Genomic DNA, 17321 nt, shown 5'->3' on the forward strand with positions numbered 1-17321 from the left:
CATTGCTGTCTCCAGTTTCATAGTGCAGAGTTTTAATTCTTTATGAGGGATAGAATTTGCCTTTAAAGGTCCAAATATTGGAATTTGTACTTTAACAGGCTTTGTACAGACTTGTTCACTTTCAGCTGCACAAAAGTCATGTGTTATTAGATGTAATTGTACAATGATATGTTACTAAAAATCAGGACTATTAAAGCTCACTTGCATGGAATGCAGAAAATACAGTTGATTAAATTTGATTTCTGTTTGTTTTATTATATACAGAAAGTGCTGTAAAATAGGAAATGTACTCAGCTAATAATGGTTAGATTAAATTTGTAGCCAGGTTTTCTTTTTTACCCATCGGCCAGGTAAATCTCATTGTTTGGACAGCACGGGTTCCCTCTTGTGGTTAACTTAACTTATGGAATGGCTTTGATTTTCCAGCACAGTGACATTCTGAGTTGTGTTTCATTTAAACTACCATTAGCAAAAAATCATCAATGTGAAGCACCTTACTTAACAAGGAAAGGTCCTGGAAGAAGAAAAGAAATGAAGAAATCCTGAAGACTTTGGAAGGCTTCTCATTTCCTTTTGCTATTGTTTCAATTATTCATGTGTTTCCCCTTTTTATCACACTCTCCAGTTAAAAAAAAACCCCACAAAAACAAACAAACAAACCCACAATGAAATAAACCCAAACCTCCTAAGTATGGCAGAGATCCTTCACATGTGCAGATAGGAACTAAAAAAATAAAATGAGAATTTCTTTCAAAGCATTTTGAAAAAAGATTAGTAAAAGGCATTTAACTGTTAACCTGTCACACATTGTAAGAGAATTTATTTAATTTAGTTTGGCTCAGCTGTTTGTTTACTTGACTGGATACAGGTCAGAGGAAAAGGACACATAATTCCATAGGTTATGGTTGTTTTGGTTATAAATGTTGTCATATGGCCATTTAAAAACTGATACAAAACTTTAAATTTAGTAGAACAGGTAATTCTTTCACAGTAAGTCCATTATTGCACTCATTGTAACTAGAGCTTCCCTTTGGATATGTGAAGTGGTGGCTGAAATGTTTGTTACTGTGCCTGGCACAGTGCATTTCATTTGTTTAATAATTAGTAATATTAATCATTTGTGGTGGCAAGGTGGTGTCTCCTTGGTCTTGGGAATAAAAGTATTTGACAGGAATTTGACCTTTCTTTCTCCTCAAGGAGAATGCAGAGAGCTCCCAATTCTAGTTCCACAGGATTTATTTTCAAGAGTTCATGTAAAACATCTGTGTAGCCAAAGGGCTTTTTCTAATTAAGAAGAATGGTCATAAAATTCCATGGCTATTTAAATTTACCATTTGTGACTCAAACTGAAATATTAATAAGGGTGCAGATGCAGGCACAAAAAATAATGTAGACCTTATTAATGTGTAGAGCTGTTCCAGCTTGTGCAAACGAAAAAAAAATAAACAAAAAAACCCCATGAGATTCATCACTTACTGGGAATTCCCATTAGGTTTCTTGTGCATTAGAGAAAATGATCAGCATGCAAATTGTCCAGAAGGTATTGATTCAGATACTGAGATAGGACAATCTGAGTCCTATATATCAAAACTGTGAGTTCTAAGACAATTCACAGTAAAAAGATGAAAACAAAATGAAAGGGGGATTGTGATCTGACTTTAAAGATTTAACAGAAGAATTGCTTTGTTGTGGACTCTTAAGAACCATATAAACATGAATTTCCTATGTGGTATATGCAATACCTACATTTCATCTTACATTTCACCTTTCTTTTTGTAAGCTTTCTGTCAGTTTGATTTCAAAGGAAGCAGGAACAGGCCTTTGGAAAGAAAATGCTTCAATTAAGTTATTTTATCTGTATCATATTTCTTTATATTCTTTGATGGGGAGCTAACCTGAATAAATGCTGTAAGGTTATCCCAGTATGGTAACGCTTCTTAAACAGATGGAAAATAACTAATTGCAGGATGTGAAGTCTAAAAGAAGTTTGCTCTGAGGAATCATTGTATTTCGCCTTTTTTTTCTTTTTTTTTTTTCCATGCGATGCCATACTGCTTAACTGGTATTGTACAGTAAAGTCTTTATTATTAGTGTAGTTGCAGGGATGGAAAGAGGAGAAATGGCAGAGATCACAGAGCGAAATACCTGGAGCTGGTCACAGAAAGCAGGAGGCACACTTTCTAGAAAGTGGAGAAATGAAGATGTCTTCTTATTTAACCACTCTCTTTCCATGCTGCCCCACAAATTAATATTTCTTACTGTCAGTGAGGCTTCACATGATGCTTCATGATACTTGAGACTTAAGGCCAGGTCCTGAACTGCTGTATTTCCATGAATAAGTAAAAGCCATCAAATGGGTCAGTGGTGCGCACATACCCTGCTTTGTGCGGGTCCTGGGTTAGGGAGCGACCTTGAGGCTTTGCTTCCTCGGGCAAACTAGTGCTTGTAAGCATTACAAAGCCTCCCTGGAGAAACTGGCATTTTCCAAGCGGCTTTCACTGCCTGATTATTCAGCCTCAGAAGAGGATGCCTATCTTTCCAGCCCCAGGGTGAATGCAGGGTTTGCAGCTGCTATTTTGTGAACAGGAAGCTTCGTGGAAGCAGAAATCAGTTCAAAACTGAGGGGTGAAAAATGCTGTTAAATGCCACTGCATTTACTGCATCAGGGAGTTAAAAGCAGTGTGGACAGATATAATAAAGAGAAGTAAATGCAAGAAGGAAGAAGGAGAGATAGAAGTGAAAATCAGAGAAAATTAAATGCATTATAATAAATAGAAAAAAAAAGCTTTAAAAGACTCTGGACATGGAGAACAAATGGACTGTAAACCACTCGTGCTGTAGCTGTTGCCATCATGAGAACCTGAGGAGCTGGAAGGACAGCAGTTTGTGAAGTATAGGAATTGTCTTGCCTGGAAAGCCTTGGAGCCTGACGAGGTTATGGATTAGTTCATTTTAGCCTTACTAGGGAAACACAAATGCTAGGTTGATTTTCACCCTTTGGTCTTTCTCTGGTGTTTATAAACCAGTGAACTAGTATCTCCTAGTACTTCTGCTCATCCCAAAACATTCTGCTTTTACATCAGCTGTACAGTGTTTACTGCAATATAGATGTCTCTGAACATTATTCCTAGGCTGAACTCTGGAAATAAGCCAAACATGGTAATGGTGAAATAAGAAAACAGTCAAACTGTTCATGCTAGAGAGCAGTTTGGAATTATTTCTGATACATCTCTGTCTCTGGGCAGGGGAGAGCCCATTTAGAGGTGCCAAACTGCAGATGTCTGCTGTCCTCCTTGATCTCCATCTAAATTTGGATTATATCCCTCTGAAAGCATCTTTGAATATGATAAGCCTTTTTGTTTAAGGGAAAAAAAGATCAGACTGTATGACCCGATGATGTAAGACTTAATATTTGAGAAACTGTGGCAGTATTTATGTGTGCTGGATGTGTCTGAAAGTTGCATCCCTCACATCTTAGATGGTGTGGAACAGTCTAGCTGTTGACACTGAGCTTATATAATGACAATGAAAAGAGTTATCTGATCTCTCCCTGCAAATGTAGTCCCTGCCACTGTCTAAAATCTTTACTTAATCTTTTACTCTGTATGGGTTTGGGTGAATTCTAGGTGCAGCTTTAACAACAGCAGTGGTTTTGCACTAACCTTGCAAAAGAGAAGGAAAGGAAAAGAACAGTAAAAAGAATGGAGTTCCAGTTAGAAACATATATTCTGTGATTTAGTAGAAAATGGAAGACATGCCCCTCAGGCTTGCTTTGCTACATCACTGTGACTGCAACAGGGAAATTACCATTTTTGGTAAGCTCTTTGTGTGTGAATTAAATAGCTGGTAAAATATTTAGGTGCATAAGTAGGCATAGTTGCTGGTTTGATTAGCTTGTTGGTGTGGGGTTTTTTTTGTACTGGACACCAAAAAACAAATAAATAGAGCAGAAACTCTTCTTGGAAATGATCAGAGAGAGGCTGCACTGTGATTGCAGTGGAGCCACAAGTCTTCACTGGTGTCCCCTGGGAATGGCTCAGGTTACTGACGTGTCAGCCTGCTGTGGCCTGTCCCTCCTCCTGCCCACAAAGGGCTCTGTGGGCCACAGGACATTTCCAAGGGCCTTTTTCAGAAGCATTATTCCAAAATGTGTTGTCCTTGGAGGGGTAAGTGTTGGCAGCGACTGGGCAGTGATTTGGCTTGGGGAATTCTGCTGTTGTTTGTATTTTACATACACTCTTGCTGAAGGCTGGTGGAACTGGAATTGTGATTGAGAGCCTGTCGTTCAAGAAATGACTTTTCAGTTGAAATAAAGCGATGAAGTTTAATGCATTTTCTGAGATAACAAACCTTAAAATTGAAGTCACCAGTGGATAACATTTATCATGATTTCTGTGCAGGGTCTGTGCTGTTAGAAGTTATTTGAACAGCAACATGTCAGATCATGGTTTTCACAGCTCAGCCTTTGTTGTGTTTGTTGATATTTATAGGAGAAGCCCAGATGTACAAGCCAAAGAAGAACTGTGGAAACATATTCAGTAAGTATGGTCCTTGTAGGGTCTGAGATGCTTGGTTTGCCCTTAATGTAGTTATTCAAATCCCCTCCACTGTGGCAGTTCACTGATTTAGTTACAGTAAATTATGTCTATGTTAATGACCTGCTGTGTGTAGAAGATACTGCAGGTCACTGAGTGCACTGAATAAAGATGACCACTGTATGTAAATGAATTAATAAAGAACAATACATAATTTTAGAGATTTATTCCTGTGTGGCTTCCAAAATGTCAATAGCACTTTTTGGATGACACCCCATTACCCCTTAGGAAGATATTTAGCAATTCCAAAGCATATTCAGTGTTTAGCACACATATTGCTCATTATATTGTGAAGCAACAAGATCAGATTTGCAGAGAGGTGAGAGGAAGGTGGAACAGGATGCGACATGCAGTTGAAGCAATCAAGGTGAAGTTACACTTATTTCAAAATAGGTTTCCTATTTTGATGTCAAGGTAGCTTCAGGGCTGACAACTGCTTGTTTTAGTAAATCTTTTCAGCCCAATATAATAAAAATAAAAACATTTTTGCACTTCACAGTTACTGTTACAGTTTTTACTTTTCCTCATCCTTTATAGGAAGGAGCTTGTGGATCCATCTGGCCTATCTGAGGAGCAATTGAAAGAAATTCCATACACTAAAGTAGAGTGAGTCTATGTCAGAATTTTTTTTTTGTAAATATAAAAGTCCACTTTTCTTACTTTACTCTGACCTCTGTCTTACTGAAATAGGAACGGATTTACACATAATCTCTAAGCTCATATCTATTCCAAATACTCACCTAGGATGGTGTTAGGTGGGGATACTTAATAATCTTAAAATCTAGTATTTTTCCTTTTCAAAAATACGAAAAAAAAATCATCTTCATCTCTCCTGATCTCTCCCACACACTCATGAACCTGTCTGTATGTTCTGTATGTCTCCCTATGGTAGCCATGAATCTTTTTTATAAACTGCAGAACCAGAGAGAAGTGAACGCAGACAAGAAAACCCATTTTTTCCTAAATATTTTTTGTTTTAAATATTCTGATCATTCAAGGCACTCTTTGACCTCCGCAATCCCTTCCCTGGCTTGTCATGGGCAGCTGCCAGGGCATAGCTATTTCCTTGAGAACCAACATCCATTTCACTGTGGTAATAGCCCACGTGGGATTCCATGTGTCAGTGCAAGCAGCTGAATGCGGTAAAAATGGGATCCTGGGTTGCATTATAATGTACTTCCACAACACAACACACTAGGCAGAAAAGGCTGAGTTTAAGGACTTATAAATTAATGCATTCTTTATTAAAGTTTCATTCTCAAATATGGGCATGCCAGTTTGTGACCTCGGCTCTCCTAAAGCATTGAATTCCAAATACAGACTATTAAAAAGAAGTACCAGCCCTTTAAATTCAGCCAGTGCAAGAAGCCATCTGTTACACTTCGGTAAGGAATGGGAGGACCTCTCTGTCTGCAGCTGAATTTATGTTTTGTGCCGAAGATCTGGTTTACCAGCCCAACCCCCTGTTGTGAATTCTGTGTCTCTCTTAGGACTCAAGGCGACCCCATCCGCATCCGGCACTCGCACTCCCCTCGCAGCTACCGGCAGTACCGGCGGTCCCAGTGCTCTGATGGGGAGAGATCTGTCCTGTCTGAAGTGAAGTATGTGAACCTGGTTATTAGCACTGGACTAATGGACTAATTAGCACTAGTCTAGTGCAGCCCAAAAGTTGTTTAGAGAGGTGAAGAAGAGGTGGTAAGAAGCAGCATAAATGTGGCTTGTTGGTGGCACAGGGTTCAGGCAACCCCCTAAATGGCATGTCTTCAGAGCTAAACATGAAAAACAACTCCAAAACCTTTTATGGTCTGTTTCCAGCCACAGTGGCTTTCTTGATCCATTTGGAAGCAGGAAAAACTGAAAAGGCTGAAATAAACCTGTATTGGTCTTTAGTGGAAGGTCATAAAGTTGCCTAGGGGTTGCTGCCCAGATACCTTCATCCTTGATAGAGTTAAGATGTTATCTGTGTTAGCTTTGTAATTTGTTTCATGGGAACTCTAGTACAGCCCCCTTCATCAATGGGTGGATCAGTCTTTCCTAGAAGACTGAAGAGTACTTATGAATGGAAAAGCAACAGCCCCATTCAGTTGCATGAAGGCCTTAAAAATATGAAACTGTCTTCCAGTCCCCACCTGGAAGGCTAGTTTTAGCTGGGTAGCACCCTGAAGGAGGTGTGGCACACCCATGATTTCAGGTGAGACTTGTCTTTGCCATGAGGGTGGTGATGTTGCCCAGAGAAGCTGTGGCTGCCCCATCCCTGGAAGTGTCCAAGGCCAGATTGGACAGGGCTTGGAGCAACCTGGGATAGTGGAAGGTGTCCCTGCCCATGGCAGGGGTGGAACTGGATGATCTTTAAGGTCTCTTCCAAACTGAACCATTCTGTGATTCAATGATGTTGCATCCATTTGGGCTGCTTCTGAAGACCATGAGAAGACAGGGATGGGATGGGCTATGCCCTGGAGCTGCCCACAGAGGATCAGCATGACAGCTTTCAGATGTCTAAAGTCAGGTGATAAAAGCCTTTCATATCTATAGAACTGTCTGTGTCAGTTTCATTGTTCTTCCTCTGCACAGTTATAGTTTACTTCATTAAAGCAATATCCATTTTGTGATATCATAATTCCAGTGTCAAAACTGATCTGGTCCCTCCACTGCCTGTTACACGATCTTCAGACGGGAAAGGTCCCAGCATCCAGCTAACTCAACAGGTTAGTGATTGTACATCCTTTGCAATTTTCCTTTTTATTGGAGGGAGAAGTGGGGCTCTAGTGCTTTATTTAAGATGGTTTTTGTTTTTCAGTGAAAAATAAAGATGAGATTTTTTTCAGCAGCAGTGTGAGTTGAATTTTTGTATTTTACTTACACTTTGTATTCCAAAATATATGTACTTCTGTAGCATATGCCACCTGCTTCTGCTGCTGGAGAACTCTTTCCCAGTCTGATGCATCCTTAAGATGCATCTCTGCTCCTCACAGAAGGAAAAGTGACTTTCACAACTTCTTAAAATATGCAGGTGTGCTTGTTGTAATCACATAATTTATTCACCTCGTTTAGAGGTTGCCATATGAGTTTTGTTGCTTGGGCTTGAAACACTGCTTTTCTTTTGCTTTTTCTTTTTTCCCCCCACAAATACTGAATATTATTTTAGGATATTGACATCTAAAAAGGACAGAACTTGTCCTTTCTTAATCTAACTTAATTACTGTCTTTCATCATATATTACACTACCATATCTCTCAGTTTTGATAGTTTTATTGAGCTCAAAATGTAAGAAGCAAAGTCTATTCAAAGGCAATTGAGGTCTTCTGTACAAGCACCCAAAAGGAGAACCAAAACATGGAAGGGAGAATTCCAGATACTTCACTTACCATACCATTAATGTTAAAATGTTCAGTGTCTACAAAGACCTCTCTTCTCCCTCAGCCCCAGGCTCCCTCATAACAGTGGCCATTAATTCCTTGTGTTTGTTTGCAGTGTTTTGCTAAATATCAAATAATTAATCATGGCATTTCCTGAATAGGCAATAGCACAAAGGGGCAGCAGCTGGCAGGAGGTGAGAGGGGGAAAAAAGGTCTGTTCGATCAAATAAATGTAGAGACTTTAATATTCCTGGTGTGTGTATATATATGTATACATAAATTGCTATACCCATAGCCTAAGTCTTTCACAGCAACAGTTAGCAAAATACAGTGTTTAAATTCTGCTCTATCTTTTCAACAACGTTTAATTTGTTTTTTTCAGAGGCAGAATGGATCTAAAGACAGCCTAATAGAAGAACGACCTCCGCTATCCACCAATAATTTTGATGGAAAATCCGCCACTAAGATTGTAAAAACTGTACAGGTGTCACGCTTCAAGGTGGAGACTTGACTGATGAATTGAAGATGGCGAATGGATTTTGGTCTTTGGAAAGTGAGAATTTGTTTATGTGTGCAAGAGAAGGAACTTAAGTCAACATGGTGGTCATTCCTTCAGGATGCCTGGAAGTCCAGCCTGCTTGTGGGAAGACCAAGCAATGGTTTTATCACCAACACCATTCTAGTGGTGTGACTGATTGAGGACAAGCTGCCTGATAGACAACCGAAACCAAAAGTCCTTGCAAAACTGAAAGATCAGCAGTTACATTTCCAAAAAAATGAACATCAACAACAACAACAACAAATTGCTGCAACAAAACAGGCTTTGTGGTCTGCTCTGTAACTGAATAGCCTTGTTCCAAGAAGTGACTGTTAACTGACATGATCAGGACCAGATGCTTCAAGATAAGTAAAACAGTCATATTTTTTTGGTCAATTGTGCAATACAGTGTGATATGGGGAAATTATCTTCACAATTTATATGGGGATCAACTTATGTCCTGAGACATAAGGACAGATAGCTCTTACAAGGTTTATTTTAGCCTAGCACAATAAGGATGCTCGTGTTGTTGATAAAAATTCTGACTCAACCCATTTTAGTTCAAAAACAATAGACGCTGTAACATGCTGTAGCAGTGAGTTCCAGAGGTGATACAGACTTACTTTGCTTTGGGCAGGTTTAAGTCTTCTAAATTTTGAATGTCCTTTTGTGTAGAGGGACTATTTAAATGAACATTCTGTACCACAGAAACACATTTACCAACTTACAGTAAAGCACACTGGAAACTGGGCAATATAAACTAACCCACTGTATTAAGACTGCTTAGCAAGGCACTTCAGTGCTGGTTAAATGAAACTTGTGGAGTAGTATTTAAGACAGCTAGCAAATAGCTTTTTTTTCCTTTTTTACTAGATAGCAAAATCTGCCTTAATCTCTTTTCATGTAAAATAATCTGACACTTTTCTCTGAGCCATTTCTACTATATTAAAATGACAAAGGCAGTATCTCGGGTTTGATAACTATAATTTTTTTTTTTCTATTGTCATGGTAGGAATACTAAGTTTTAATGATGCTGCACATTGAGTGGGTTATCTTCTAATATATGTCTGAAGTGATGCCTGGCTCTTCTCTTGTCCTATCACTTACAAATACCTGAAAGTCACTTCTCTGCCTCCCATTTGTCCACAGTCAGCACATGGATGAGCCTTCAGGTGTTGCTGACTTGCTCAGGAGCTTAGCAAAGTCTTTGTGTTGTGGAAGTAATTTTTGCTAAGTGTAGTTGTTGAACTAAATATTGAATTTGTGAAACAGCATTGTAAACAGCTGTAGCAGCTCATGTGCCTTTCTACTTCTGTCCTCTCTACACTCAACCCCCACAACCCACAGAGATTTGCAGTGATCCTGTGTCTTCCAGTCCAAGCAACACCAGGGAATTGCAGCCCTGTCAGAAGGGCAACACTGCTTGAGAACTGGAGTTAGCATGAGGTGTCTAAGTTACACTTGACAAGAGGCATGGGATTACTAATACACATTTTAACTGACTAAAATGGTAAGCAAAACTTTGTACGATGTGTTTTATTTTCCACTTAATTTTTTGATTTTTCATTGTTTCGTTATTTGAGGTGGTCAGGTGGATGTTACTAGCCAGAGTGGCAGCCATATAGTTTGTGTATTCCTATCACAGTGTAGAGAGGTCTGTAGGATGGGAAATGCTGCATCCACGGATGGCAGAGTCACTTAATAAATACTTTTCTTTGGTCATTTACTTGGGACAGCTCTGCTTCTACAGTCTCAGTGAACAAATCTAAGGAAAGGAAGGAGTAAGAACCCCTCTGTAGTAAAAGTTCAGTTTTCATAGAGGTTCTTCAGAATTTTTTGAATTTACTACAGATTTAATTCTAGGACATTGTTGGGCATGGCTTAAAGTATTTGTTCAGTTTTCTAAGTTTGTTAAATGGTTTCATTGTCATTGCTCCAATTTAAAGTGATTCTTTAGGATCTGTTTATGACCTTGTGTAGTACTGTCACAAACAACAGTTAAAAAAAAAGCCCAAACAAAACAAAAAAAAAGGAAAAAAAATCCAAAACCATAACAAAACCTCCAACCAACCCCTAGGAAAAGTCACTATGGCAAAATGGCTTAACCAAGAGCATCACAATCTTTTGAAAGACAACTGAAATATGACAAACTACACAAGAACTAGTCTGCAATGAAAGCTGCTCCTTGTTTCTTTGAGAAGGTGTTCCACCTTGGAGTATTACTCACTTGCTTGTAGTTTGCTGCTTTCTAAATCGTTACCATTAGTCTGCTATCCTTACTCAGCCACAGGCAAGTAGCACTTATCTACTACTGCAGGAGGATTTGTGTTATTATTTGAGAATTATCTGTACCTGGTGTACCTATCTTGCCAATCTTTAAATACTGATCAAGAAGGTTTATATTCAACCTCACGTTTTCCTGTATGCTGTCATCTTCCTGTGGGCTCTTGTGTGTTATTGCTGGATACCATCAGCCATATGTGTGGTATTTTACTTACTGCACTACATCAGAAAATAGGCTTCTGTCTAGTCTAATAGTGAAAGGTTTCAATTCTCAAGTCACTGGAGAGTTGTTTCATAATCAAGCCAACTTTTTTGCATTTAAATGAGAAATCTACAGAGAGAGCCCTGGATTTGAGTTAGTGGTCTTCTCTCCAATGAGCCTATGTAGGAAGCAGGTTTTTAATGAGTTTGATGTTAGCCTGGGCCACTACAATACAGTTTTGTATCCACAGAATACTAAAGATCTAATGCCGCTATTACACATTTTCCAAATGTTTTGTTGTGCCAAAACAAGGGAAAACTTCTGACAAGGATATCACTAACAGTTAATAATACAGAAAAGCAAATTTCTTTCATATATGTGATCCTCCTTTCCCTTCAAGCTTCTTTTCCTCAATCATTTGAGGAAAAACACCTTTTTATGATCTGTTTTTGTGAGAGACACACAAGTGATCAATCACTGAAAGCACTTACTGTGTCACACCTACGTTTTCTAGACCTAAATCAGCCCTACATGTCTAACTGACCGGCCCCTTACAGCTCTGAGCTACACCTTGCCCTCTCCACTGTTGCTACCCTTCCCCAGCTCTCCTGGGGCATTCACTGCCTAGAGGCAGTTGCATTTTCAGGTCTGGAGTCTGGATGTCAGTCTAAAATACTTGTATATCCTGATGAGTCAGGCAAAAGGCATGAGATGCATAACTGTGTCAAGAAAAGTTTACCCTGGGGTTGAATGCCATACAGACCCGAGCTCAGTTGGACAAAGGACTGGTATTTGAGGCATTCTCATCCTAATTCTCCTGAACTGATCTCAGGCCAACAATTTTAACTCTGTACCTCTGCCTTTACCTCTTCTGAGACTTCCATAAGTGCTAAGCATTGATATGTTATAGAATTCTCACTAATTAGCCACAATTACAACGTAATTGTACAACCTTTTGCAAAACATGTATTTTATACAATAGAGGGCTTGCTAACCACGGCACAAAAGCATTTTTGTATATCCTGTACTGGTTCCCTTGCTTAGTTGGCTGCTTTCTTTCATTCGGAACCAGCCTTTGACTTGCTGTTTTCTACGCTGCACCTATTACAAGTATCACTAACTCTGCAATTTGTATTCTAATCAAGCTCATGATATTGATGATGTTGGTTGAAAAGTCATTTAAGTTGCCAAATCCATTCCCTTTATACAGGTGAATACTGAACTGAAGAGATAGCATGTTTTCTTTTGGGAAGATTTGTTTAATTCAAAACTCCCTAGAAAGGTGTTTGAAAACATACACGAACATGTGATACATTTGTTCTGTGTACATTAAGTATTCACGAAGCAACTGTGTGCTTTATTTTAAATTGAGTTTGATAGATGGCTGTGTCAATACTTGTGTCCAGGTTATTTAAAAGTCAAGTAAAACTTGAATTTTTAGGGCATTCCATGGTTGCCTGTGTGTCTTATTTACATTACACTAAGGAGCAAAGCCTTCATAAACAGAGATTCATTTGACACCACCATCTGGTAAAAACAGGTGTAGTACCAATTAAAATCCACTTGAGGATACAGCTTCTCCAGATTAAGTATTTTATCTTGTACCAGGAAGTTGTCAGTGTAAGCTTTGTATTTCCAGTGCACATCTATACCAGTTTCCTTTCTCACCTAAAAATCACCAGAGAGCAAGAGCAGACTGTGTAAGCTGTCATACCAAACACAGATAGAGCCAGTGTGGCAGACACTCTCTCCTTAATGTGTCTGGTTTTATTCCTGTATTTGTTCTCCCACCTTGGCTGGACACCAGGTGCCCACCAAGCTGCTCTGTCACTCCCCTTCTTAACAGGATGGGGGAGGGAAGCAGATGGAAAAAATCCTTGTGAGTCAAAATAAAAGAGTTTAATAAAGCAGAAGCAAAAGGAAAAAAAAAAAACAAACCAACGAACTCCAAAATTTACTTCTCTACTTCCCATGAGCACAGGATGTCCACCCCATTCCTGTGAAGCAGGGTTCAGTACACATAGCAGGTTGCTCCAGAATATGAATTCCTTACCCTTTCTCTTCAGTTTTTATTGCGGAGCAGATTTAGTCTGATGTTTTTTTCCACGGTGCAATTCAGCTAGCCAGTCACACAAAATAAAAGGCAGTCCTGGGGTTTAACACCACACTTCCCATTTACCAGCACTATCATGTAAGTAATCTGTGACCCTTGCACCCACCTACTGCTCCCTCTACCTCACTTTTCCCTTGTTCTACCCCACTATAACACCTGTATTACACATTAAAGCTTGGGGTTCTACATGTTTTTTTAGTTGAAAGGTAATTAACATTTTAGATACCAATCACCAAATCCTGGCACTAGCTGTCACTTTTGATTTTTTTAAGTTTTAAAAAGCTACTCCTGTCAGTCTTACACTTCAAGAACAAAGCCCATGAGCAAAACTCCTGAACAGATGGTATCTTCAGGGAATGTAATCCCTAATAAAAACCTTAAACTTTCAAGTACATTCCACAATTACACGTTGGATTACTAAAAATTAATTACGCTTGTCGAAATCTCCTTCTCTCTTGACAAACCAAGAACAACTTTACACTTAGTAACATGTTTACATTCAGTACTGAAAAATCAGACATTGCAACATACACAATTTAAGCATTTGTTCTTCTGATAAAATTGATTTAAAGCAGTAATTCCAATTATCTCAACAGTTTTTCACTCCAAGTTAAGCTGAAGTACCACATGATGTAGCTGGTCAAGGTGATAATAAATCAAGCTTGCCGGTCTCCATGATGGAAAGACACCTTTCCTGCTATTTTTCAATCCAGCTTTGCTGAATTCCTACTTCTAAAATTTCTACTTTTGCTCCCCACAATCCAAATCTTAGCCAACCCTATCTTCAAATACTACAGGAGACGATGGTCTAAGTCATCACATCCCAACCACTCAGCAGCTCCTATGCTTTGTTTCATCCAAAGGGTTGCACTCCAAAGGGTTGCAACAATATCAGAGGAAATCAAAACTGCCAAACAGAAGGAACTGCTACTAAAGCTTGGGAAAGATAGAAATTCTGAGAACAGAAACATAAATCTTTTATTTTTTGTCTACATAAACATTACCAATCACTGCCACAATGCAGTTAAATGCACTTTGCTTTACTACATGGAGACTTAATAGTCCATCTTTTAAACAATTTTTTTTCTTAGGGAGGAGTGTTTGCTTAGACAGCCATTGCTCTCAGGCTGGTTCTAACAGTTGCTAAGAAAAAAAATAAACACACAAGGTGAGACTGGACACATGTAGCACACAGCTCTTTTCAGTAACATTCTCTAAATCCCCAAGACTAATACAAAATTACAAAAATGAGCTTCCCCTCATCCCTTGGGAAAAAAGTAAAAAGGTAAAATTTGCAAATCTAATTTTTAAGAGATATTTTTGTTGCAAGATTGTGGTGATGCAAGGTTTTTTGTTGTATCTTTATATGTTCTCTGTACCCCGATAGTTCATCCCTACCTTCCCCACTCCTACTCCCAGTAGGTTTGCCCCAGACCCAAGCTGCTCCCGACACAAGATTTTTTTTTTTTTTTTTGCAAGAGAGGCTCTTTGCCCACCTAAGCAAGAATTCAGATAGTAACTATAAGCTGGTGGCAGCAGTAACACTTTCTGGCTGGTGGGAATCAATAGAAAGTTTTGCAGTACTAACTCATGCATACAGTATGACTGTGCACTAGAAAACACTGTGAAAACAGTAAGCCAATAATACACAAGATTTAATAATTTTATGTTGGAAAACAAACAGCAGCCCTGTTGCTGGACACATTACTAATAATTGATTACACATACATTTCTCTTCCCAGTGTCCCAATAGGTTCTTACAAAGAGTGTCCACCTTAGTCTCCAGCCCTGCAGAAGTCCCCAGTGTCTGTGGTGCTGAAGGTGAGGATGGATTTCACACACTCATCTCCTACCAGCAGCAGTGGTAAAGGATTCAGTGCACCTGTGTTGCTTATGCAGATTTTCACATTTCATTGATGAAACTTTCTGATGTTAGAGCAAGAGCATCACGGCCAGCTTGAAGGAGTTTCATCACTTCACTGAGGATCAGTTATATTTTTTCCTGAAAAAAACCCAACCCAAACAAAAACTACAGTGATGTAGTACTGGATCATTCTTACATCCAGATGACCTAAAAGCTCCTGGCTGCAAAGATCTGGACTCCCTATTACACTGTTGGGTATGTAGGTTACACAAATCACAGTCTCAGTGACAAAGAAAGATTTGATAATGCATGCAATTTTTATTAATGACTGGTTTGTACTAATGAATTTTGGGCTGACTTGCACTTCTCAACTTTTCAATGTGTTTGCTTTTCCAAGACTTCACAGTGAAGCAGTATGCAGCATGTGAGATTCCAACCTTTCATGTTTTGCTAGTCTTTTAACATCTTCAGTCCTTGTATTCTAAACAGTTCCACAATATCACACCCCTAAAAGCAAACATGAAAAAGCATGTCCTTGTCTTGGACACATTGGCAGCCACATACTGATTTAACGAGCCACTCACACCAAACTTTTTATTTTATAGCTTCCACTTTGCTCTTGTTGATAAGAATACAGTCACCAGGCTGATCTCACTCCTACTCTTTCAGTTCCAATTTCTGCTCTGAAGTCACTGTGCCAAACTTCCTTCTCAGCAGAAAGCCAGCTTCACTCTAAGAGCAGGCCACAGGGCCAAGTTGCACAAGGAATTATTGTTACTCACAGCTGTGCAATCAGCACTTCGTGGCTTCTTCCCACATGCCCTTCTCATGCTCGGAGGCTTTCAGCATACAGGACTATCTCTGGGAGATCCTGAACTTCCAGCAAAACACACTAGAAACCTGTAAAAAGCATTCCACAAATAAAGCATTCCGGCAGGAATCTGACAATATCAAAGTACACTTTATACTTTCAAAAGTGCATCAAGGAAAGTCCAGCAAAAGAGTAGACAACATATTATTCAGTACTGAATAACAAATCCACAAATCTACAAAAAGAAAACACATTTTTTTCCCCTTCGAGAACATTTTAATCTTTCCTATACCTAAGTATTAAGTTGCAAATATCTTTTTACCATAGAAAAACTAGAAGCCACTGCGGTAAACTTGAAAATTATATACTAATTACTTGGAGATGTAATGCAAAAATCATGACAGACAGGACACCTAAACAATGGTAAAAGTGGCCATTATAACTTTAGTTTTTCCTCTTCTAGTAACTATCAGATTCTTCACTTTAAAAGACTGAAGTATAAAATTTCCTACGTAGCTGCTCAACTATACAATTTCTACAGGTTGTTTGGGGTTTTTTGTCCTTGCAAAAACAGAGAGGAGGAAGGTACACGACCAGCTCCCTAAACCAGTTTGAGCAAGAATTCCTGTTTGCCTTTTTTGACACCACATTCATTCTGGACCGGAATGAATGGGCAACACAAAGGCCAAACTTAAGTATGGGAGCTCCTTACCTCTGCAAAATTAAGTTCACAGTCTATGAAAAAGAACAATTAATCAGTTGAAAAATATTTCAAAATTCACAACTAAATAATATTTTATACAAAGCAAACACTTAATAAGAAAAGCCAAGAATACCATGTTCTTGGGACACCTTTTGGTCATGTTGGTGCATGCTCCGGCCACCGACCGACTTCTATAACTTTCGTCTGAAAAAAAAAAAAAAAAAAAAAAAGGGAGAAAACACATCCGGAAGAGCAAGAGAAATACACGAACCGTACAAGGAGTCTAAAAAGACGTACTTGAGGTAAGTGCTCCATTTCCGAAGACAAACAGCCCCAACCACCACATCCTTACACCACTCCTTCCTCACAAGCCCAGCTGCTGCCCCGGCGGCCCCGCTGCTCCCGGCGTGCCTCTCGCGGGGCGAACCATCCCTCCCGAAATGGAGGGGGACAAGCCGTCCGCCGCCTCCTCCTGCCGCAGCACAGGGCCACGAACTGAGTCTGCCGCATACGTGACGCTACAGACTCGAACTGCCAAGTAGAAGGAGTCCTGAGCAGGCGACTCCGCCCGGGAAAGGCGCTGGCGTGCAGAGCAGCACCGCCTCTGTCCCCTGTCCGAACGCGGCGATGGAGGCGCCCCAAGGAGGGACACGAGGCTGTCACCAGCCGCTGCTGGCGCATGCGCAGTGCCGCGCCCGCCGTGGCGTGTGGGGGCTGTGAAGGGGAAGCTGTCAGTGTTTCCTGTTCCTTGTGGAACGTCCCGGTGTTTCCCGGGCCCTTGGGAAAGCTCCCGGTGTTCCTTGTGCCCTCGCGGCGAGGGGGCTGTGGCGGGGAAGTTCCTGGAGTTCCCTGTGTC

The 17321-nt window shown here is 39.8% G+C and overlaps 1 protein-coding gene, 1 long non-coding RNA gene and 1 other non-coding gene across 3 annotated transcripts in view; 1 reads left to right on the forward strand and 2 right to left on the reverse strand.

Moving 5' to 3' along the window:
• Positions 1 to 12422, forward strand: part of EPB41L4A (erythrocyte membrane protein band 4.1 like 4A) — a 118903-nt gene extending 106481 nt beyond the window's left edge. The window contains exons 20-24 of the mRNA XM_039567816.1: positions 4491 to 4538; positions 5133 to 5201; positions 6086 to 6196; positions 7219 to 7300; positions 8334 to 12422. Coding sequence (XP_039423750.1) covers positions 4491 to 4538; positions 5133 to 5201; positions 6086 to 6196; positions 7219 to 7300; positions 8334 to 8462 — 439 coding nt within the window. The 3' untranslated portion in view covers positions 8463 to 12422. The remainder of the gene's footprint in view (positions 1 to 4490; positions 4539 to 5132; positions 5202 to 6085; positions 6197 to 7218; positions 7301 to 8333) is intronic.
• A 1621-nt stretch (positions 12423 to 14043) lies between these two features.
• Positions 14044 to 17110, reverse strand: LOC120411570. The gene is made up of 4 exons (XR_005603972.1): positions 16763 to 17110; positions 16599 to 16669; positions 15734 to 15851; positions 14044 to 15089 (listed from the first exon to the last, which is right to left on the reverse strand). It is a non-coding gene; the product is annotated as an uncharacterized LOC120411570 (long non-coding RNA).
• On the reverse strand, positions 16317 to 16449 carry LOC120411575. The gene has a single exon (XR_005603980.1). It is a non-coding gene; the product is annotated as a small nucleolar RNA SNORA13 (small nucleolar RNA).
• Positions 17111 to 17321: the final 211 nt, after the last annotated feature.

Source organism: Corvus cornix, chromosome Z (genome assembly GCF_000738735.6).
Source record: "Corvus cornix cornix isolate S_Up_H32 chromosome Z, ASM73873v5, whole genome shotgun sequence".
Classification (NCBI taxonomy): domain Eukaryota; kingdom Metazoa; phylum Chordata; class Aves; order Passeriformes; family Corvidae; genus Corvus; species Corvus cornix.